A 24,177-nucleotide genomic window follows, 5' to 3' on the forward strand; every position below is an offset into this window, starting at 1 on the left:
GTGTTTTGAACATAACCTTTAATGAGCTTTGTGCACACGCACATCCTTCAAATTACTCTTGACTCCAGGAAGGGTACAGAGCAAAACCTATGACAATGTTTAAACACGTCTCTGCTTATCTGTGTAATCAGCGCAACGCTGCGGATGAAATTCAAAGTCAAATTTCATATACTTGATTGTTCAGAGGAATAGTTTCACACTTAAAGGTTCGATGCCAGTAACGTATTGGCTGCGCAGGACTAACTCCTGTCCAATCCACTCCAAAACAACACAAGAAAGGGGAGGGAAATAGATACGCGCACATTCACAAACACACTCATACCACTCGCACAAAGAGGTCCAGGGCTGCAGCAGGTTTTAATGCTCTTATGGAAGGCCAGAGAAATTGCACACATGGCACAGCGTCCAACACACACACCCTGCCCTGCCGCTAGAAAATCTCGGACTCTCTCTTTAACAGACGTCAATCAACAGTAATAAATAAATTTAATCTTTAGAAGGCTTTGTTGGGCAGGAAGGGAAAAAAAAAAAAAAAAAAAAAACAACAACAACAAAAAACACAAAATCCTCCATTCCATTACTTTCCTCACAGGACCAAAGTTCCTGTCTTCTGTCTGCTAACAGACTAGACTCAGAAATATTTTCAGACCACAGCGGCCTCACAAGTAATGCTACATGAACCAAAGTTTTCAACAATTGAAAACAAAAAAAGGGGGGACAAAAAGAAGAAGAAGAAAGCAGCATCCTATAGGTCACGTTTCTGGAGAAAAACCTCAACTCCTCAGGGTCAGGGTCTTTGGGAAGACTGATGTGAATCAGCATAATCCCACCAATGTCCATCCTGACATCAGCTTGTAGCAATATTGGGATCAGTGTGTTTAAAGGGAGAGTGACAGGGTGTGACGTGGAAAGCAGCTCGTTGGTGATGCACAGGGTGTCATGACAGCATAGTATAAAGTCTTCAGTGCATCGGCCTCTAGACTCCCTCCTCTTCTTGCTGGTTGTCCTTATAGATATCTCTGACCAGCAGCACTCGAGTCAGGAAACTAGCCAGAGCGCTCTTCTCTAGAGGCGTCGAGCTGAACCACAGCGGACTGTCCGAGGAAGCGGAGACCTCTGGCTTCATGTACAAAAAATCCGTCCTCTGTCTCACAGACTCTGGGCTGAAAAAAGAAAAAAAAAGAAAAAAAAAAAAAAAAAAAAAAAAAAAAAAAGGGAAGAGATGTCAGATCCCACAGGGTCCATTTAACAGAAATAGAGATTCAGAAATATTAGAAACCAGGCTGATACCAGAGAGACTATTATTTTAAATGGCAGGAAAAAAAAATAAAAATTAAGAATCAAAGAAAGCACTGGATATTCGTTTTGACATTTGGTTAAGGTTACATTTAAAAATGTTACTACATTTTGTCATCATTAAAAGAGAAGTTCACTTCCAGAACAAAAATTCACAGATGACAACAGGGTGAGTACATCTAAGATGTTCGTGTCTTTCTTTCTTCAGTTATAAAAAAAATAGTTTGAGTAAAACGTTTCAGGTATTGTCTACATATAGTGGACTTCTATGGTGCCCCTGAGTTTGAACGTCTAAGGTGCACTTTCAATGTGCACAGCTTCAAAGGGCTCTAAACAATTCCAGCCAAGAAAGAAGGGTCTTATCTAGTGAAACGATCGGTCATTTTCTATTAAAAAAACAAAACAAAAACACTTTAACCTCAAATGCTCATCTTGTCTAGCTCTGCCATGTGCACGCACACTCTGTGTAATCCAGGTTAATGCAGTAAGGGTATGTCAAAAAACTCCCATCTCATTTTCTCCTCCAACTTCTAAAAAAAAAAAAAAAAAATAAGGGTTGAAGGTCCAAACTGCAGTTTCAATGCAGCTTCAAAGGGCTCTACACGATCCCAGCCAAGGAATAAGGGACTTATCTAGCAAAATATTTGATAATTTTCTAAAAAAATAAAAACCACAAATGCTCATCTTGCACTAGCGTTGCGATGCACATTTGCGTCTTCACGCATTATGTAATCACGTTGGAAAAGTCACGCATGATTAGCTCTTCGTCTGTGTACTTTGGTTAAAAAAGCTACAGTAGGGTGAAAAACTCATCTTATTTTCTTTTCCAACTTCAAAATCGTCCAAGATCGTTGTTTTTTTGTAAAGGTTTTGTCTATCTTTGCACATTCGCTTTGTAAACACTGCGTCGGTACTTCTGCCTACATCATATGTGAGGTCGAGTTAGTGCAAGATGAGCATTTGTGGATAAAAAGTGTATAAATTTGTATTTTACTTGAATGACCGATTGTTTTGCTAGATAAGACCCTTATCCCTCATCTGGGATTGTGCAGAGCTTTTCAAAGCTGCATTGAAACTACAATTTGCACCTTTAACCTGTTGATCCCCAACAAAGTCCACTATATGGAGAAAAATCCTGGAATGTTTTCCTCAAAAACCTTAATTTCTTTTTGACTGAAGAAAGAAAGACATGAACCTTTTGGATGACATGGGGGTGAGTAAATTATCAGAAGATTTTCCTTCTGGAAGTGAACTGATCCTTTAAGTTAGTTTTATGTGTCCTCATAAAACAAGTGTCAACACCATGTTTCAGGATGTGAACAGCATTTCTAATCACTGGACACTGCTTAGTTCAAAACAACTTGAACTAGCTAATAATGGTCTTGGGTTGCCCTTTCCCACCACAATAGTGCTGGTCCTTGGCCAGGGGATCTCCAAACCCGTTTTACATAAAATTCTTCAAATGAATAACAAACAAGAAATCGTTACATATGACTCACCACTTCGAAAGGTAAAGCTCATACAGTCGGCACTCGTGTTTCTTAACAGGACAGTGAGCCGATCCTCCTGAACCACTGTCCGCCTCTAAATTTGAGTCACAGTCGTCTTTACGCCGCCTCTTACTTCCTGATTGCTCTGTGGACAAAGAGACAAGGTTCATCATCGGGGTACAAGACAAAACAGTCCCAAACAAACAGCTCAAACAGAAAAAAAAAAAAAAAAAAAAAAAACTGTTGCAGAATAATAGGAATACCAAGGATAAAACACACAAAAATATAACACATTTACAGTTGAGTTCACCTCGTAGGAGCTGCAAAACGTTACAACATAAGAGTCATCTTACGAAATTCATGTCATTTTTTTTTTTTTTTTTATTACTGACCTATTAGATATTTCACATCAAATATGTTTACATACAGTCCACAAGAGAAAATAATAGTTAAATTTATAAAAAAAAATGACCCTGTGCAAAAGTTTACATACACTTGATTCTTAATACTCTGTTGTTACATGAATGATCCACAGCTGTGTTTTTTTTGACTGTGATAGTTGTTCATGAGTCCCTTGTTTGTCCTGAACAGTAAAACTTTCCGCTGTTCTTCAGAAAAATCCTTCAGGTCCCACAAATTCTTTGGTTTTTCAGCATTTTTGTGTATTTGAACCCAACAATGACTATGATTTTGAGGTCCATCTTTTCACACTGAGGACAACTGAAGGACTCTATATGCAACTATTACAGAAGTTTCAAATACTCACTGATGCTCTAGAAGGATAAACAATGCATTAAGAGCCAGGGGATACAAGGTGTATGTAAACTTTTGACCTCAACTGTATAATGTATAAATAATGCTCAATATTCAGATGAACACACCATGCTGCTCCTGTGAGATGGAGGGGATGCGTATACAGACGGTGGTCTCGTGGCTGTGTGGTTTGGAACTGCTTGGGCCGTAGACATTTCCAAACGAGAGGCGTAAGTGCTGTTCAGTGGTACGGAGACCAAAGTATTTGGTGTTGAGATAGAGGAGAGATCTCAGCAGGACGGAGGGCGTCTGCTCCCCAAGCTGCCCGCTGCTCCACAGATACTGCTCTTCAACACGACCCCACCGAGAACCTTGACAGAAAACCACTCACAGTTAAAAACGGATATTTATAAATTATAACATTCAAAATCAGGCTAAAGAAAGTGTGAAATGTCCTCATAGTTGGATTGAGTCAACAGCACTTCAGAATGTGAACAGCAAGTTTTAATCATTGGACATTTCAAAATGACAGTTACATCACAACCATCCCTTCACACTTCAAACGCATTAGTGCTTTTACCGTCAGGAAGGACACTGGGTTGCCAGTCTTTGAGGAGCTTGTTCAGTTCTTCCCCAAACATATGGTACTCTGGGTCACCAAAGAGGTCATCTGTCCTTCCTTTATCTTGTAAATGCTGCAAAACAAAAAATTAGAACACAAACATTACAACACCTTGCAAGACACATGGTTTTAATAAAAAGTGACTGGTCAGTCTCCAATAAACAGTCTAATGTGTCCTCATAGTAAAAGCATCAACAGCATGTTTCAGGATGTGAACAGCAATATAATCATTGGACACTGCTTAGACCAGGAGAGCTCAAGCCTAGACCTAGTTTTCAGAGTTTAATTTAAATACAGCTTAACTACTTTAAGGCTAGTTCACCCAAAAATGAAAATTCTGTCATTAATTACTCACCCTCAAGTCGTTCCAAACCAGTAAGACCTTTGTTCATCTTCGAAACACAAATTGAGATATTTCTGATGAAATCTTAAAGCTTTCTCCATATACGTCAATGCAACTACCACGTTCAGGGCCCAGAAAGGTAGTAAGGACATTGTTAAAATAATCCATGTGACAAGCTAGGGTGAGTAATTAATGAAAAAAAAAAAAAAAAAAAAAAAAAAAAAAATAATAATATAATAATAATAATAATAATAATAATAATATTATTTTTATTTTTTTTTTTTTTCTTCGGTGAACTATCCCTTTAAAATTATAGATTGTGTTTTTTTTTTTTTTTTAAATATATTTTGACAAAATTACTGATTTTTTATAATCAGATATTTATGGGTTATCTGAGATAACATATCTGCTTATCAGTATAGGCCAGAATTTTAATATCAGTGCATCCCTAATTTGATGTAAAGACAAAAAGGTGTAATATAAAAGCAATAAATATGTGACCCTGGACAACAAAACCAGCCGTAAGTAGCATGGGTATATTTGTAGCAATAGCAAAAATACGCTGTATGGGTCAAAATTATAGATTTTTCTTTTATGCCAAGAATCATTAGGATATCAAGTAAAGATCATGTTCCATGAAGATATTTTGTAAATTTCCTACCATAAATATATCAAAACTTAATTTTTGATTAGTAATAAGCATTGCTAAGAACTTCATTTGGACAACTTTAAAGGTGATTTTCTCAATATTTAGATTTTTTTTTTTTGGCACCCTCAGATTCCAGATTTTCAAATAGACCCTTATGACTGGCTTTGTGGTCCAGCGTCACATATAACAAAATTCATCAATTTGTAACAATTTTGTAAAATGAATTTCATTCAAATCAAAAGCATATGACCTTCTGGTCTATATACAAAATAGCAGAGACCATACAATAATTCTAAATTTCAATTATTGTAAAGCCCTGCTCTGGAGAAAAGCTTGAAGATATGATTTTTTTTTTATGGATATATACTGGGTTTCCATAAGCACAGCATTCATTTATATCAAATGCACAGGTTTACTAAAGTGCAACATTTCAATGTCCACTTATTATCAAGAGGCTCTGCTCTCTAAGGATCCTCATTTACAGCTTTAATGGACAACAAACATGTGCATAAAAGCTGTGGACAGTCTCACCTTCTGGATGCTGAGACAGAGGTAAAGGAGGCTGTCTGGAGTATAGCACTCCCCATTGGGTCGACGCACCTCTTTAACAAAGCGAGATAAAGACTGATTCAGCTCGGCTGGGCTCAGGGACAGGAGACTAACTGTTCGACAGACATACAAAAAACCAAACAAACAAAAAACATGAGTACAGCATACAGAAACAGTTTAAGATTATTTTGAGTACTTTTTAAGATACTTGTTTACACAAACATGATATAAAGCATGTTTTTACAAAAGTGTGATACCATGTTCAATTCAGATGGATGGAAAAAGAAGTGCCCTCATAACTCAAAGTGATCAACAAAACTGTTTCAGAATGTGAACAGCAGTGTTAGAAGTTATAATCATTGAGCACGTTCAAACCAAACAAAGGTTGCTCAAACTATCCAAGCAAACACCCCTGGGTCCATCTGGCATTACAATCTACAAATCAAACTCAATGAAGTAATTTAAGCTAGTATGAAAGTCATTCATGACTAATACCTTGTTTCTGGCTCTCCTTTCCTTTGGACTGGCTGGACGGTGAGGTTTCAGATGTGGCCCATCTCCTCCACGCATTTAAGCCGTACCTGGAGTTCAAAGGGAAAGAGCTGTCTGTTGTTGAGGACTCTACTGTTGGTGACGAGGATACCGAAGACGAAGACTCTTCCTCTACTGCCCGCCTCTTCTGGCCCTGCAGCAACAGCAAGTCAGGAACATCAGCACACACACATTCACGGTTAACAATCACCCTCTGTGATGCCACAAGCCTCATATAGAACTTCAGCAATCACCACACATCAGCATGTGAACAGCAAACGGATTTCTAATCACAGGACAGCACTGGATGCAATATTATTGGGGTAGATGGGTTCATTACCCTCCTCCTGGTTCTGGGCCGAGGCATCTTCTCTTTCTCTTCCGCAAGGACTGGAGGCAATGAGAAGAGTGTGTCTGTATCCTGACGCTCAACCAGGATGGGCTCTGATGCTGTAACAGACCAGAGCAACACTTCTTTATTATGTACAGTTGAGACCAAAATAAGAGAGTAACATTATTTCCTAAATTTCAAAGTCACTGCTTAGTCCTATTTGAAGCTGTCCTAACAGGAATATAAGGCAATTTAAATAAATTTGTTGTATTCTGAAGCAGATATTTGAAAAGGAACTCCAAATTATTGTTGTTAATCTGGCATCAGTTGCTAATTTCCTTAATTACAGGACAATACTATTTAACTGTTAGAATTCCTCCAATTTTCTCTGAGATTGCATGATGGCAGGCCGCTCTAAAGTGACTGAGACCCTGCTACAGGAGGTTTTCCAGATGAAGGCCAAAGGGATGACCCTTTCTGCCACTGCAAGAGAAGTGGGTCATTCCAAATCTGTGATTTCTCATATATTGCAGGTTCACAATGACACTCCTTTATTTAAATCCCACAGAAAGGCTGGTGATAATGCAGTGACTCTCAATGAGAAATTGGTTCAACACTGCAGCTGGAATTGCTTGCCAGTTCAGTGCTGAACAAGGTAAGGATCTGTCTCCGCATGTTTAAGAGAAGTTGGACTGAAAGTGCACTCTGCAATGACCAAACCTCTCATCAGCAGAAAGAATCAAAAGGCTAAGCCTCACCTTTGTTAAGGAGCATGTGTGGAGAGAGAATTGGTCCAAAGTGCAATATAGGCTATCAGCCAAAATGATTTGAAAAATATCAGCGTATCAGTAAAAAACAATATTGTGCATAACTAATACTTTTACTGTTGTCATCATGAAGACTGAAAATTATAGGGCTGTCCCTTAATAGTCGACAAGAACAGGCTTGGTCAACCAAAATTGTATTAGTCGCTCAGTCGGACAGAATAAAAAAAAAACTAAGGATATGGCGTAGGCACACAGTCAGTGATGGACAGATCAATAACGGCTGGTCGATGTGGTAATACAGTACATCGGGAAGGACATCCAAATGCTCACCTATCATTTATCGACCTCAAATATGGCTTTTCATCTGAAAGATGTATGTAGTAGCAATTTTACATTGCAGCTCAATCTAATGTTAACCTAGAAATGTGTACACTATTGAAGTTTCTGTGCAGAGTGTGGACGCTGAACACTAGTGCAGTCACTGCATGACAGATGGAGGCGCAGATGCGCTCACTTGCTCTTAAAATACTCTGTCATTTATGGTCATATAGAGAAGAGTAATACATCTTTTCAATCTGTAAAGGCTGTTTATTTGTGTGCACTCACAATAACAACAAAACAATGTGCTTTTGTAAAATAATTAAAGCAAACAGTATGCGCTTTTTGCCGTCTCGGTCTCTGTGAATGTGTTGCTCAGGTACATCCACTACTGTGGAGATGACAAATCAATGTCACCGACTTCATCTCTTAAGCACAAAACAAAGAAAGCAGTAGTTTATTAATAAATTATTAAAATGTCTCCTTGCTTTTTCCCCCCAAAATTATTCATAATTATTATATCTGCCTGTGTGCTGTGGTAAGCTTTTTTACGTGCACTTGAGTGCTTAAGTAGGCAATTAAAGGCTCATTAAAAGGACTGATATGATTTATTAATAAACGTTCAACTAATAGTCGATTAATGCTTAAAATTAACAACTACTAGTCGACCAGAAAAATCTTTAGTCTAGTTTAGGGCAGCCCTGGAAAATGACATTGATTGTGTAAGATTTTAAAAGGTCAATAATCTTTCGAAAAACATGACATTTGGTGCTACTGTACCTAGGGGCAGGTCCTTCTCCAGGTCCAAATCTGGTTCATACTTGTCTTCTTCCTCCTCTTCTGAGCTGCCACTGCCATTTTCATGTTTCACACTTTCCATCTTCACTTCTCTACTACTCTTTTCACATTTGATATCTAGAAAAAGAAAAGAGGGGTTTTTCAAAACAGCTTTAAGAAAACACACCAAACTTACAGTGTCATTTCAAAATGTTTCAGTGTGAATGGAGGAATGACAGGCTTATGAGAGGGAGAAATGTTAAACTGACACTAGAGAGTGTCTAAAACCTGAGAAATGACAACCTACAGCAACCAACTGCTAAGGTGAAGGCAGTGATATTACAATGTCAAGCAGAGTCCTGCCACATTCTGTCAAAGGTACATGCCTCCTAACATGTTCTCACTTGAGCATTTGGGTTTCTCATCTTCTTGTGCAATCACTTCAGCCATTGCTATTAGATCAGCTTCCAGAGGGTCAGAGGGGACTTTGGCTTTGAGCTCACTGATGGTCTTCACAATTTGCTCAGCGTTCTGCAGCGTGGTGGGTAGAAACACTGGCACAGGCACCTGAAAGAATCAGAACGAGCCACAGAGGCAAATGAAAGTCATTTCCGTGTAAGGCATTTCATGAATTTAAATTAACAAAATAAATGAATTAATAAAATAATATGCACAATATGAAGCATTTTCACAAATGAACTCGATTTGTATTTTCAGCTGGAAGAGGAGCCCGCCTGACATAACCTTACTGAAACTACTCATATATATAAACATATCACAGTTAAAAACAATGCGACACTTTAATTTTGTGAGGAAGGTCTTACCGGTACAGGTATTGCAATAGGAGTGGGCGTGGCCTGAGCATAGAGGTTCATGGGAACTGGGATGTAAACGGGAACAGGGACTGGAACAGGAATATACTCCTTTCCAGAGCCCTCCATACCTGTCTCATCTGAGAAGCAGCAAAGACAGAAACACATAAACCTCCCTCTTCTCCACAAAAAAGCAGCATCTATATTGTCACAGAGCAAAAGGTGCTTACCTGTCTGCAGTGGTTTGCTCTGCATGTGGGGTTTGCAGTAGGTGGCCTTGGTCATGGTGAGGGGTTTACAGAGCACAGCTTTATTCTTCACATCCTTCAGGATCCCTCCCCCAGCATACGATACAGGCCCCTGAGTAAACGACTGCAAGTCACAATAAGAACGGACTAGAGTCAATCTAAACGACTACACAATATGCCAATTTGTGGCTTCTTGTGTTTAACAATGACTCAGCCAAAACTGACAGCACCCTCACCATCTTAGATGCTTGGGTTGCTCCTCCAAACCCTGTAAATGGACCAAAGGATTGCATTTTAAACATGACAGGATGATTCAGACATGCACATTTGCAGGGGGGTTTAAATTGTACCTAAAGCTGTGTTTTCTGGGCCTTTCTGTGTGGCCATGTTGGGCTCATTCTGTTGGCAGTAGAAGCGCAAAAGACACTGCTGGTCGCAGAAATGCTTCATCTCTGCACGCCACTGCACAGACTCCATCAGGTTCCCCTGTACCTTACAGCAGTCGCAGCGCGCCGCCTAGTGGACATGGCACAGAAATACAGGGGTTTCAAAATACTGCAGCATATGACCTACAACAGAAATGATTTAAAATATGCAGGATTTCTGATAAGATATGAATTAATCCCTCATAACAGTTGTATATTTAGTGGGTATATTTCAATCTAGAGCAGTCATTTTTCCAAATGTCAGCTCAATGCAATATGCCCTGCCACCCCTGTGGTCTGTGAACAAGCAGCTCAGGCTTAATCACATGATCCCAAAGTCAGGTAGGTCAGCGTACCTTGTAGTACCAGTCGTGAAACTTTTTTGCACACGTCTCGCTGCAGAAGTCCCTGCTGACCCCGTCTATTTGTTTGGTGATTGATTTCTTACACATCTGCGTGCAGTGGTTGCAAGTGACACATTTCAGGCCCAGACGCCTGGCAAAATCCTGTTTAAACAGTAACTTACAACCTGCAGAGTGAACAAGAACACTGCCTGAAATATCAATCCTGTCATGATGGATAAATGTAGCAAGTTTAATACAATATCAAATTTACTGGAACATTGCCCTCATATTCTAAAGATAAAATCACAGCATGTCATGATGTGAACAGCAGATTTAAATCACAGGACAATGTGCTGTTAAACACGGCCAGAAATTCAATAGTAAACAGAATAATGACCTTCGCTACAAAAGGGCCTCTTCACCCCTGAGAACTTCACAGTCTCATGCAGAGTCTTCTCTTCCTGACAGTACTCGCAGAACGTCACTATGCAGTGGAGCTTCTTGTAGTCCTCACAACAGGTCTTACTGCAGAACTGATACACTTTATCCTGCAGAGAGCAAATACAAAGACATTTCAATCTTAGGCTACTCAAATCCTAAAAAATTTAAATTACGCCATTCAACATAGAAATTTACTTGGACTAGTCTTTGGACTTTGTGTCCAGACCCTTCTAGTCTGTAATTATATGGTAACACCATGTTGTTATATAATCTATGATCTATAATTTTTATAAATTACATATTTATATATATTTATATATATGATCCTTCAGAAATCATTCTATTTGCTGCTCAAAAACATTTATTATTATTATTATTATTATTATTTTTTTATTATTATTATTATTATTACTACACTGAAAATAGCCGAGTAGAACATTTTTCAGGTTTCTCTGATGAATAGAAAGTTCAGAAGAACAGCATTTATCTTAAAATAGAAATATTGTGTAACATTTTAAATGCCTTTATCATCACTTTTGATCAATTTAAAGCATCCCTGTTAAATAAAAGTATTAATTTCTACAATTTCTTTATAGAAATGTATACTGACTCTAAGCTTTTGAATGGTATAGTGTATAATGTTACTAAAGCTTTTTATTTTAGATAAATGCGGATCTTTGGATCTTTCTATTCAGCAAAGAATCCTGAGAAAAAAAAAAAAAAAAAAAAAAAAGTACTCAACTGTTTTAAATATTAACAACAACAACAACAACAACAACAACAACAACAACAACAACAACAACAACAACAACAACAACAACAACAACAACAACAACAACAACAACAACAACAACAACAACAACAACAACAACAACAACAGTTTAGAATGATGTGACACTCAAGACTGGAGTATTGATGCTGAAAATTTAGCTTTGAGCACAGGTATAAATTACATTTTAAAATATATTCAAATAGAAGAAAAAAGTTATTTTAAATAGCAAAAATATTTCAAAATTTCAATGTTTTTGCTGTACCTTTGATCAAATACAGGCAGACTTGGTGAGCAGAAAGGACTTCTCTAAAAAACATTAAAAAGATCTTACTGTTCACAAACTTTTGACTGGTAGTGTATGTGCAAGTTCTCACCTCCCACTCCAGAATCTCTGGCTTCAGGTTGAAGGATCCACGACAGTAGTTACATTTCAGCTGGATGTTCTCAGAAGCTGAAGCAGGAATTTGGCCATTGGCTGATGTCTGGATGGTGGCATTCTACAGGGGACATTCGGGCAAAAAAAAAGCCATCAGTAAAACATTAGCATTTTGTACTTAGACACGGACATTCCTAACATTTAATGTTGCATATACCTGCTTAACTTCTAATCAGGGTTCTACAGAAATTTCAAATATACCACAAACTTTAAAGGCATCTGAAGTACCTGAAACTTGGTGACACATTGTGAACTGCAGAAGCTCAAAACCTTCCCTTCAGGTAGAGTTGCCTGGTACTGAGGTAATGCATTTCTCTTACAGAAGTGGCATGAAGGCTCAGAATCTACAAATACAAACAAGATGAAACATGAGCTGACATTTATAACAGATACTCAGTTCTTTTGACCTCAAATCTCTAACTCACAAGTTGGCAGCGGGTTCACATCTTAAAGTAGAAATCAAATCGCCTGAGTGTGAAAAGAGCTAATATTAACATTATAGTGCTGCAGAACAAATAAGGACACCATTTTGCATATTCAACATGTGTTATGAAACCACATCAAATTTAGGCTTTAGGAGAACACAAATGTAGGCCGTATGGCACCCGTGGATGAGAGTGACAGTATCGGCTCTAGGTTGCGATTATCTACTCACTCTGTGCAGCAGCTGTGAATTTGCTCTTGGTCATACAGGCTGTGGTGCAGTAAGACTCCATGGCTCCATTTGACCCAATGCACTGAGTGGCATCAAATGATCTGCACATCACCTTACAGCCACTACACTGCACTATCTTCCCATGAGTCTGTGGTAAAAAATAAATAAAAAATAAATAAATAATTGAGAGTAATCACTAAAAACATAACGAACATCACAGGCTGTACCATTCATCTAAATAAAACCGAAATGGTGAAATGGCTTAGTGCAATTATCAAATCACAAAGCCTGCAATTTAATTAAAGGGATAGTTCACCCAAAAACAAATATTGTTGAATGAAGACATTATTTTTGTTTTCTTTGTGTACAAAAAGTATTCTCTTAAGGCTGAACTACTGATGTCACATGGATTATTTTAATGATGTCCTTACCTCCCTTCTGGGCCTCAAAAGTGGTAGTTGCATTGCTGTCTATGCAGGGTGAGAAAGCTCTCGGATTATCAAAAATATCTTAATTTGTGTTCTGAAGATGAACAGGTCTTATGGGTTAGGAACGACACAAGGGTGAGTAAGTAATGACAAAACTGTCATTTTTGGGTGAGCTATCCCTTCAAATTTGAAGAAATATTATTACAAAATAAGTAGTATTACTGTTATAATATTATAGCTTTTGTTAAATAAAACAAAACTGGATTTTTACTACTAAAGCATGTTAACAGACATCACTGTGGGATGTGAACCTGACAGTTTCACTTTTCAGTGCTTCTGATTTGAATATTAGGCCATCAAAGACTGAGCTGGATTAAATTGGTGATTTTTTCAGGAAGAAATTTCCAGCACTGACCTGTTTATAGTCCCTGATGCAATTTTGACAGCAAAAGCGTTTCTGCTGACCGTCAATGAGTAAAAAGTGGTTTGCTGTTGCACGACTAGGCAGGTAGTTCCCACACTGTTCACAGCAGTTCATGATGAGCCCGTTAGCCATACGGTAACGATTAAAGCACGTGTCACTGCAGATCTTGTGGGTCACGTTCTTAAAGCTCACCTCGTGTCGAATCTAGAGAAGATACAAAAAGACATTTATCAAAATGATGCATTGTATTTAAAGCACATTTAACTAATAGATTAGCATAACATTTTAAAACCAACAAATTCACTACTAATTTGGTGTAATGGCTGTTCACTCCTATTTCCAAGGTGATCACCAAGGATACAACACAAATACAGTCAAGGGTGGCAGTAACCATGGCTACAAGGCTTGAGGTTTGATAGTGCTCGAAAATGATATTCTACAATGGACAACAATGGAAGCTAGGTGAAAATGACAGTACTTGGGATTTTATCCAGGTGCAATGAACTCGTATTACAGATGCACTGATTCTGAGCAGCTTTCCTCATTGGCAGCACATTCAAAAGGCAAGATTCCAGTGCTCTACTGTGAGCAAAAATTATTTGGGCGCACAAGCTCTGATGCAATCAAAACCACAAATTTATGTACATAATACCATCAGGATAAAGCAGATGGCATCACTTGAAGTGCATACAACCTAGCTGACTTTAATGGAATAATCTAGCTCAATTGTTTCATACTAGCCATCATTTAATAGTCATATAAAAATAATATTTAAATAAGCCTTCACCATAGTAGAATGCATTAACTCACCAATATCACCCAGTTTACAATGACTGCCTTTCAGCCATCATCAGTGCAACTTTTATTGGTTAGGCCTACTGGGTGAACACTATGTAACAAAATTAATTATTTATAATTAAAGCTTTTTAAGTAGAATTAGCAAATTACTTCATGATATTGTTAGAAAAAATGAGTGCATACTCTTGGTTGGTGACTGGATTTTGAGATGTGGGTGGTGCACTCAATAGTAGAAGCGGATAAACATGCATGGGTGGGGTTTAAGTGGCCTAAATGAGCTGTTTTCTTCAAACAGACGTCAAAACATTATTAAAAAAAAAAAAAAAAAAAAAAAAATGCAAATGGATGAATTGTTCACAATAAGACCAATATATAATGTCTTTATACATTTATACATTTTTTTAAATAGATGAATTTTCATTTTATTTCATTTTAACTTATTTCATTAGACTTACCAGATCAATAGTGTACAAATACATTTTCACCAAGGTTGCACTTTTTGAACAACAATATTTAGAATATTTCATGTACAAATGTTACTATATTTAAAAATGTTATATATACATATACACACTCATACATATATATACACATATACATATATATATACACACACATATACATATATATATATATATACACACACATATATATACATATATACATATACATATATATATATATATATGTTTATTTTTGTGAAGGGAAAGCTTAATTTTTAGCATCATTACTCAAATTTCCAGTGTCACATGATCCTTGAGAAATCATTCTAATATGCTGATTTTCTCCAGAAACTTCTTATTACCAATATTGAAAACAGTTGATGGCTTTTTTATGAATAATTAAAAAAAGAAAGTTACATGAAAATATATTATAAAAACATTATAAATGTCTTGCTGTCAATTCAATATAATTTCTTAAAAAAATTACCACCCTCAAGCTATATTATGCATTTATAATATATAATTTGTACAGTGTTTGTGTTCATAAGTTGATCTGTCAGAGATATCGTTGTCAGTGTAATTGAAATGGTTGCTCACTGAAAGGGTCTAATGCCCTGTTATACATCAAGCATCTTTATCTAAAAGTGTGCCGGTGCATATAAAACAAAAACGCAAGCACGGGGGCCTGGAGTCCACAACTGCCATTATAATATTATTGACGGAAATAATCAGTCTGTCTACACTGAATGTGAAACAAATGTTTGACAAAAACACAGCTGCAGCTGATTATGACAGTGTGACACATTCAAACCAAATCGAAAGAATTGCAGAATGTAAACTGTCTGACCTCAGTGAGCTTTCCACAGACGGTGCACTTTGTTTTGAGCTGGTTCTTCTGAGGATTCTGTTTGTTTTCATAAGCTGCCAAGCAGCCTGTGCTACAGAACTCCTGAAATGATTCACTTGAGTCCACCTGGGCCACTATGGTGCCTCCTTTCATATTGGTAATGTCTCTAATTGGGAGAAAAATGAAAGAAAAAGAGAGAATGATTAACAAAACAAAACAATGCACTTCCATAAAAAGCTGACTACGTACAAGCAAAAGTGGTTAAGTGTCATTCTAACTTGTGGTTAGCACTTTCAAATTCATTTTAAAAGTCGTACTTCTTGCACATGGTGCAGCTCTTCTTGGGAGCGGGCTTATGGGAGAAGGCAGACAGACAGGTTGTCGAACAGAACAGGTGGGACGAGCCCTTGCGCTGATACGCAGTCTGGCCTTTCTTCAAAGGCTTCTTACAGTTGGCGCATGTGACTTTCATGGTGCGCTGCGGCTGCTGGGATCCTGAGGACGACTGGCAGGGTGGTTTGGGCAGAGGAGCTGCAGGAGACGGCGAGTCCACTCCAGGCTGCTTCTGGTTACGGGGAAAAGAGGCCGACTGGGAGATCCACGAATCTGAAGGTGCAAAACAAAACATTTAATCACATGTTATGACACTGCTTATCACAAAACCACTGCAAAACCTTCTGGTTTGTGAATCTTGGTAACAAAGAATACAAATAAGCACATGAATAGACTTTTTATCTTTGTTCATCTGCATCCACTTCTAAAGGCAACACCCACATCTCAAAAACCAATCAGGGGCGATGAACCAATCTCAAACAGCCTAGGGGTGGGCGATGAGACCAAAATCTTAAAAATCTTAAGTCATTTTATTTCATGGTAACAATATATATGTGATACAATCTAGGAATACCCAACACATGATCAAATTTTACCTTTTTTAGGCTTTGATACCATATGAAAGCTGGGTTCAAGTCCATTCAAAAACAGTTTTTATTTTGTCCATAGACAAACGTAACAAAAGTTAGGGCTATCTCAAGTTGGCTGATAGTGATGATTTTCAGGAATGAAATTGAGAGAAAAACAGGTTTAAAGTGAGACGGCTTTCACTTCACAGGTTTAACGAGAGCTGTCTGTCAGCAGTGCTATACTGCATTATTACACAAACAGACTAACGTTACCCTGAAGAAGACAGAGGACATGGGCATAGTCTCTTTATAATTGACATTCAACCTATTTTTTAAATTTCCTGAAAACTTCCCAGTGCGACATCCGAAAGGTTTTTCCAGATCGGATCACATAGATATTTTTGCTTTAAATAAAGTCATTATGACATAAAAATTTCTGATACCATAGAATTTTAATAATTTTTGTCACTAGTGTCAATATCACAAAAAAACTAATACTGGCCTAAATTAATAAAAAAACAAACAAACAAACAAACAAAAAAAACAAGCTCACTGATGCAGTCAAGTGATTATATAAGAAACTAATTACAAGCAATTTGACAAAAAAAAAAAAAAAAAAAAAAAACTACAGTAGAACAAACGAATAAGAAATGCTACATACATTATGTAAAGTAATCAAATGTATAAAAACACTGCATATTGTGCTTCACTGTGTAAATTAAATATACATTTTTTTTCTTATTAAAGCTACAAAAGTGATTTAGTCAGAAAAAGATTTTATTTCTTTTGTCATCTGATTAAATGAATGACAGACAGCAAGAATATTAGACTGCTGTCAATTTGGAGCTGCCAGAATCCAATACACTGGTACATGTGTTTTTATTCTCAGCTGTTTGCTTGCATTTAAGATCTAAATTACTGTGTTCACAAGGATACCTAAAAAGCTGGGCATTTTGACACATACAAGTGTGTATTTAACCGTTCAAGGCCTCATGAGAAGTCTCAGCTGCTGATTGCATTTCAACAGCTTAAAATCTCTTGTTTTTAAACAGCAATGCTTAAAAACTTGAGCAAATGATACGTTTTTGTCACCATGTAGCACAGCAACGTCACGTGAGGGTGTAACTGCGATAGAGGCGATAGTCAAAAATCTCAATTCCTGCCGGTTAATCTTGTCTACAGGTATATCGCTCACCCCTACACAACCGATGCATAGAATCAAGTCCTACATTTTTTCTTATTCGATAAACCGTTACACTCTGATGTACGTCACAATACAAAAGAAAAGATCTATTGCTGCTTCTGTAACTGTGATTGTACAATGCACCCTATTTCCTAGCAGTGTAAACTCTTCATCTGTGCACTACACGCATTATGGATAATGGTGCGCTGCTTTTGGAAACTGAAACCTCTAATACAGATATGTTATTTTTTTTTGTCAGTACTAGAGAAGCAAGTCAATGCAAGTGTTATGTACATGTATTTTGTGTAAAGGATGACACAGCAGATACATGTGGATGAATTACCAGATCTCTGGTGTGTCCCTGTTTCTCCATTCTGCACAGGCTGGCTTGCAGCGCTGATGCGACCTGGGTTGAACGTGGGTGAAGGTCTGCTGGCTGTACCCTGGTTCTGCTGGGCCTCTGGGTTCAGGCTGAATGCACTGCTGATCTGCAGACCATTCTCGGCCCCCTCCAACCGGGCTGCGGCCGGACCGCCCTCGCCTTTCAGCGACGTCACGTTCGTGATCATGAGGTTTATATCCTCTTGAGCGCACAGCGTTGCTGTTGACGTTGCCATGGCGACCGCCGAAGAGTCCGTTCCCAGCGTGGTAACGCTAGCGATTTTGATTTCCGAGTCAGGCTCCGTGCTGCTCAGGGCATCCTCGGCCTCAGGGGGCGGCAGTGAGGAAGAGGCGGTGCCCTTGAGCTCCGAATCCTCCTCGTCATCGATAACGATTGGCTCGCTCTGGCTTTTGGCCGTCGTGGATGCGGTTGTGCCGGTGGTAGCTGCAGAGGAGGGAGGACTGGGTGCCTTGGTGGAAGCTGTTGCCGTGGTAGCCGACTCCGCACAGTCTTTGGCAGCAGCGAGGGTCTCTGCAGGTGTGGGGCTGGAGGGCTGGACTCTCCCCTGAGAGTGAGCAGGAGGCCCTTCCACCAATACTACATCATCATCATTGTCTTCTGAGGCCTTGGGCAGGTCTGGTGCTGTCTGTGGCTCTTCTGCAGATGGAGCCTGCTCTGTTGTGGGTGTGGTTTCCATATGTCCTTCCCCCTCCTCCTCCTCCCCTGTGACTGTACCTGCCTCCTCAACATCTGCCCTGGCTTCCAAATCTCCATCCATCGCTTAGGCAACCACCTGTTGATACAAACACAATGAGGTGAACAATTACCTGAGGAAGCAAAAAAGCACCATGAATGATGACCAGAGAATAAAACTGACTTGTTGATCAATAATCTCTTTATTTCATAAAGATGCTAAACTGATTCTGAAAATATGACTACAGCCTGCCAAAACTGAACAAATTAGTTTAGTCTCACATTAATAATGACTGACTTCAAGATTTTTCTAAGGGATTATTACATGATCAAATTACAAAAAAGGATGTCTAAAATAAGTGAAATTCAAATTCTAAATGTCAGAATGTCAAAACAATGTGGAACAAAATTCTGAAATGCAATAAAGAATCATTTAAAACTCTAGATTTGGAACTCCAATTCATGAAAAACAAGAAAACAAAAAAATGTTTGGAACTCCAGATTTGGAACTTCAAATTCTGAAACGCGCAAAAATGAAAATGACTCGGAACATCACATTCTGAAATGCAATAAAGTGAAAAGCAATTAGAACTTTAGATTTGGAACTCAAATTTATGAAAAACAAGTAAGTACAAAAACAGTTCAGAACTCTAAACTTAAAATTCCGAAATCCAAGAAAATGAAAAGGACTTGGAACGTCAACTTATTAGTATCGTTTTAGAACTTCAAATTATGAAATGCAATAAAGTGCAAATCATTTAGAACTTTACATTTAAAACTCCAATTTACAAAAAAAAACAACCAACCAACCAACAAAAAAAAAAAAAAAAAAAAAAAAAAAAAAAAAAAAAAAAAAAAAACCTATTTCAAACTCTAGATTTGAAACTCAAATTCAAGAAAGTAAAACGGATTTGGAACATCAAATTATTATTATTATTATTACTACATTTATTTATTTATAGAAAGTTAAATAAATAAATAAATAAATAAATATATTTTTTTGAATGTCAAATTCTAAAATGCAATAATGTTAAAGTCATTTATAACTGTAGATTTGGAATTCCAATTTATGAAAAGCTGAAAGTAAAAACAGTTCAGAACTCTAGATTTTAATCTTGAAGTGAAACAGATTTGGAACATCAAATTATTATTATTATTATTATTATTATTTTAGAAATAAAAACTATAAAATGCAGAAAGTGAAAATGATTTGGAACTCTGGAGTCAACAAGTATCCATGACATCATCAAAAATTGACCATCACTAAGCAACCAAAATTATTCACAGGCCATTAAATGAACAGTAACTCTTATATCATTACCACGTGACCCATTTAGGCTTTCGATACAGAGCTGAACAAACACCATTTGACCATCTTTGTTCTCCTATAAAAACGAAATCAATGTGTCATTTAAATCACAAATAAACTACTTACAGAACATACAGACATCAAATCTTATGATCTCTCTGAAGAAACAGTGATGACCAAAATGTAGATTGCAACAGTTTAGTCTCTAAAACGTTCAAAAAAAAAAATCACTGTGCTAGAACTTTGCATTTGGAAATCTGTATCCGCTATGACAATCCATCTATTGTAAAGACTTTCGGTTGAACTTTAATACATCTGGACTGCAATGCAGAGCTTGAAGCATATCTCCCTCCATTCCAAGGCTTTGACACTGAATGCCTCATTTCAGCCCAGATCCTAATGTTGATGCAATGCCGGCACAGATTCCTTATGGAGGCAACGCCAAACAAGCAAACACAAAAACACTGCTCAAATAGATGTGACACAAACAAGTTAGCATTCTGAATCTGTGGGCTTTCCCTGCAGGCTGATGTCATGATCAGGATGCTGTAGAGAATAAAGTATATGCAGTGTTACTGATCCACCTCTCAGACGTGATATAATCACATGCATATGCGCCATGCCCGTGCCAAGTCTGCATTCTGAGCAACAACGCTTTCCAAAGGTCCCCACTAAAATGCATCATACTTTCACGGCCCCCACTTCTCTAACACCAACTGTGTCAATTATCAACATCATGAAGTCATTTTGGGGGCTATTCCTACCATTCACCCCTGGGCCGTGCCCTTGACTCCGGACCCTCCGTATCCACACACACACACAACCGACCGCGATCCGTGCGCTGTCAAGGCAACCGGATGACGACGTCAACACGCTGTGCTTCATAGGCTTTCATTATATTCAGGAAACTCAAGGGCCAACGGGTCCGCAAACTTGCTATGCAGACCCCCAAGCGGGAGGAGCCTCGCGATCTACCCCAACTGCCCCTATTCACGCAAAACCCCCGGCCCATGTGTCGCTTGCGCTCCCACCCCTGGCCTCTCTGGCGCATGCAGCCATTGGATTAGCGGCGAACTGGAGGGAGGAGAGCCTCCGAGACTGCGCCATTGTTATTGTAGTGAAAAAAATTAGTCACAAGTAGTTAGCGGCAAATAATCCCCGCGACAAAACTGGAGGGAAACTACATTCGAATTTCACATATTCAAACACATGCGTAACGGCACTCCAAAAGAAGCGTTTTTTAAATAACAACCCACTGCAACCAATTTCGACTCTTGCTATCAGACGTTGAACATACTTCTAACACACTAACATAGAGAAAATGTCTGTTTTTGACTGTACTTATGACCTCCTTTCGGATTTCTACGAGAATTGAGTTTTCTTGCCTGTATTACACTTGAGTGAAGGTTTAATTGAAGTTACCCAAGAGCGTTTACTCCTGGCAATCAAAAGGCAATACATGTGGTGCCCTACAGGGGCGCTGCGCTGTTAGGAAACATCAACTAAAACGCCTATAGGTGACTAGCCACAAATATTTCACTAAATATCCCACGCGTGTTATTTTAACTAGGGGCTAAAAGCACATCTAGCACTGAGCTACAAAAACAAGCGATATTTACTAATTGGTAAATCACTTGCCCCCTTCAGTCAGCGGGTAGCACTGCCTCATGTCCGCCATTAGAGAGCGAGCGAAACAATGCGAGAGAGCATAGGCAATAGCACCCTGCCACGGCGGAGGGGGGAAATCTCAGGCGGGGTAAAATTGCACGTTAAATTACCCTCGCGTTCAAACGCAGGTGACCCCGATGGTTTCTTCGGCTCGAGCTCCGCGGCGGACATAGTTGTGAAAACTTTGGCCAATTACGCACAGTTCAGCATCAAAACGCCAGAGAAATTCTTACCGGAGTAGAGCTGGAGACGATAGAGCGCCACTTTTGTGCCTTGACATAAATCCTGCCGCGCATGCGTGAAAACGTACGGACGTTCCAGGCGCGTGGGAGGAGAATACTGCCAACGAGCTCTTCGCGCTACTCACACGGGAGCGCGCGCGCGCCGGTTATGGGAAGTCCGACTCGTCTAGAGGAATCGGTTCTTTCGAACGGTTCCTTTTAAAACACGACCCAGTGATTCTTTTACGCCATGACGCAATATCGCTACCACGTGGTCCTCGACAGCGTGACATTACATGCTCTTAAACGTTTCTTATGCAGGCAACTTGTAACGTATGTTTGTTACATTTTTTTAAACAACATAAGTGTTTTTATTGTGATTATATGTGTTTAAGCTCAGTAAATTGCAGCTACGATTCAGTTCCTTAAACCGATAATGTCAATTTGCAACACACTTTAACACCTTTCAAGTAAATATCGGTAATATTCTTGCTATTAAATAACTTACGTTTTATCGGTCACATCCTCGGTTCCTTTTAAATGCTTTTACGCATCGCTTCTTGGCTCATTAGGAATCAGACATGTTCAACAGAGGGTTCTCGGTTCAATGAGTCATTGAGTTGTTGACTCGAGAACAGCTCTGACCGAATCATGAACGAACCATTCATATCCGTTTGTGAACTGGTTCAGCTGATTCATTAAAAGGAATCGATTCAAAGAATGATTCCGTTTCGAATCACACATCGCTGGCGCGTGCACGCACGCGAACAACATCTGAGTAACAATTAGCCTATTAAACATTTAGAATGTTTGCTTACAAACATTTACATACCTTGGTTAAAGTTTTGTTATGTGATAAGATTTGTAAATCAGCGTTTGAAGTTGTTTTGGTGAAAAAATAAGTCGACACCATTTTCATCCTAATGTAATATAAATGAACGCTTTGACTAATAACGGAAGTATGCATTGTGTTATTAGGAAAAACATGCAGTATTTAGCAATGCAAAGTGAAAAGGAAAATTGCTAATGCTCTTGCCAGTTTAAATGGGATTTGTTTTTTAAGCTTTGCGTCTGTACACTTCTATTAAGCAGAAAAATAAAAAGCTAATAACTGTAACTGTACACACCAAAGTAGACTGTATTAAATATTAAGAGTGAGAGGCAAACACTAATAAGCGCGTTCACTGGGGTGAAAACATGAGGACGGAAATGCATTGCGCAAGACCCATAGTTACATTTTAGGAATGCTTTCTGTTAGAAATCCTTTCACGAAACATAACATACAATAACAAACTTTTCTGACGGCAGCTACTTACTGCCTTCTGATCCTAAGGTCCTCGATTAAAATAAAATACACTCTCTTGCCCAACACAAGTGGGCACTGATGGGTTCGAAGAAAGATATGAATTGTGTGACCCAGTTTGTTGTCGTAAAATTAGATTGCAAAACAGTGTTATTAGTATTGGTCATAAAGTAATACATATAAAACAATAATTTGTCGACAGAGTCGACATTATGCTATGTGCGTATTAAAAATAACATTAGGCAAGACCATTAGCTCTAAGCTAAGCTAAGAGTTATTTTGAATAAACAGACACTAATCATATAGGCCTAGTATTTTACACTTAAGCATGTCTGTTTGAGGTGATAGGGAGTTAATCATTAATTCAGCTTTGACATATGACAATGTTTGGATGAATTAATATTTGATTTTGTCCAACGCTTGCATTTGTGTTTTTGAAGATATTAGTAGTTGAGTGAATCAACTCTGCTCCATTTTATCTATCTGTTCTGTTGATTTTGTCACAGTGGTCACCACCACTGTGCTGTTTTTGCTTGTTAATACCCACTTTAAAGCCTGTACTTCTAAACCACAGAAAATATACCCATGTGGCTACAGCAAAATAACATTACGGTGTTCATATTATGATGCATGTGCCAGATATGAAAACCAATGTACATATCAGAATTACATGGTTAATCAGAATAACCCTGTTTGTCTTAGTGTTACCAGAAATGTTTGTTATACTTTCCTATATAACCTTTGTACATGAGCGATTTTAGTCCTTAAAGCTGTTGATTGGTATTCCAGTGTTTATTAGTTTGAAGATATCTAGTGAACTGATCCAGATTGTGTCTTTCTGTCACTGCGCTGATAGCAGGGGTGTCCAATTGTGCTTCTGGAAGGCCACTGACCTGCAGAGTTTAGCTCCGATGCCAATTTAACACACCTGAAGCAGCTAATCAAGGTCTTTAGACTTCAGACTTCAGGCTAGAAACTTACAGAAAATGTGTTGCAGATAGTCTCTGCAGGATTGGA

The 24,177-nt window shown here is 38.3% G+C and overlaps 1 protein-coding gene across 2 annotated transcripts; it reads right to left on the reverse strand.

Moving 5' to 3' along the window:
- Window positions 1–338: 338 nt before the first annotated feature.
- On the reverse strand, window positions 339–21,911 carry zmym2 (zinc finger, MYM-type 2). 2 transcript variants are annotated; one of them, XM_051119346.1, is made up of 23 exons: window positions 21,747–21,911; window positions 17,928–18,759; window positions 15,817–16,105; window positions 15,500–15,665; window positions 13,403–13,615; window positions 12,560–12,707; window positions 12,133–12,248; window positions 11,843–11,965; window positions 10,653–10,803; window positions 10,268–10,440; window positions 9,837–10,002; window positions 9,723–9,754; window positions 9,469–9,598; window positions 9,251–9,378; window positions 8,831–8,993; window positions 8,430–8,564; window positions 6,574–6,683; window positions 6,198–6,387; window positions 5,685–5,815; window positions 4,120–4,234; window positions 3,668–3,910; window positions 2,796–2,931; window positions 339–1,163 (listed from the first exon to the last, which is right to left on the reverse strand). In XM_051119346.1, the coding sequence occupies exons 2-23, from the start codon at window positions 18,742–18,744 to the stop codon at window positions 977–979; spliced, it is 4,062 nt and encodes a 1,353-aa protein (XP_050975303.1). In that variant the 5' UTR covers window positions 18,745–18,759; window positions 21,747–21,911; the 3' UTR covers window positions 339–976. The 2 variants fall into 2 exon arrangements, with proteins under 2 accessions (XP_050975303.1, XP_050975302.1); XM_051119345.1 differs by having other exon boundaries at window positions 8,813–8,993; window positions 9,469–9,610.
- Between the last annotated feature and the right edge of the window lie 2,266 nt (window positions 21,912–24,177).

This window comes from Labeo rohita, chromosome 9 (genome assembly GCF_022985175.1).
Source record: "Labeo rohita strain BAU-BD-2019 chromosome 9, IGBB_LRoh.1.0, whole genome shotgun sequence".
In the NCBI taxonomy this organism is placed as follows: domain Eukaryota; kingdom Metazoa; phylum Chordata; class Actinopteri; order Cypriniformes; family Cyprinidae; genus Labeo; species Labeo rohita.

What these genes read in the sequence shown, in the direction of transcription:
- zmym2 (XM_051119345.1), bottom strand. Translation starts at nt 18,744, where the DNA reads ATGGATGGAGATTTGGAAGCCAGGGCAGATGTTGAGGAGGCAGGTACA. An exon ending in CTATTGCAATACCTGTACCG is followed by an intron (nt 8,994 to 9,250) that starts GTAAGACCTTCC and finishes TGATTCTTTCAG; the next exon opens with GTGCCTGTGCCAGTGTTTCT. An exon ending in AAAGGAGAGCCAGAAACAAG is followed by an intron (nt 5,816 to 6,197) that starts GTATTAGTCATG and finishes TCTGTCGAACAG; the next exon opens with TTAGTCTCCTGTCCCTGAGC.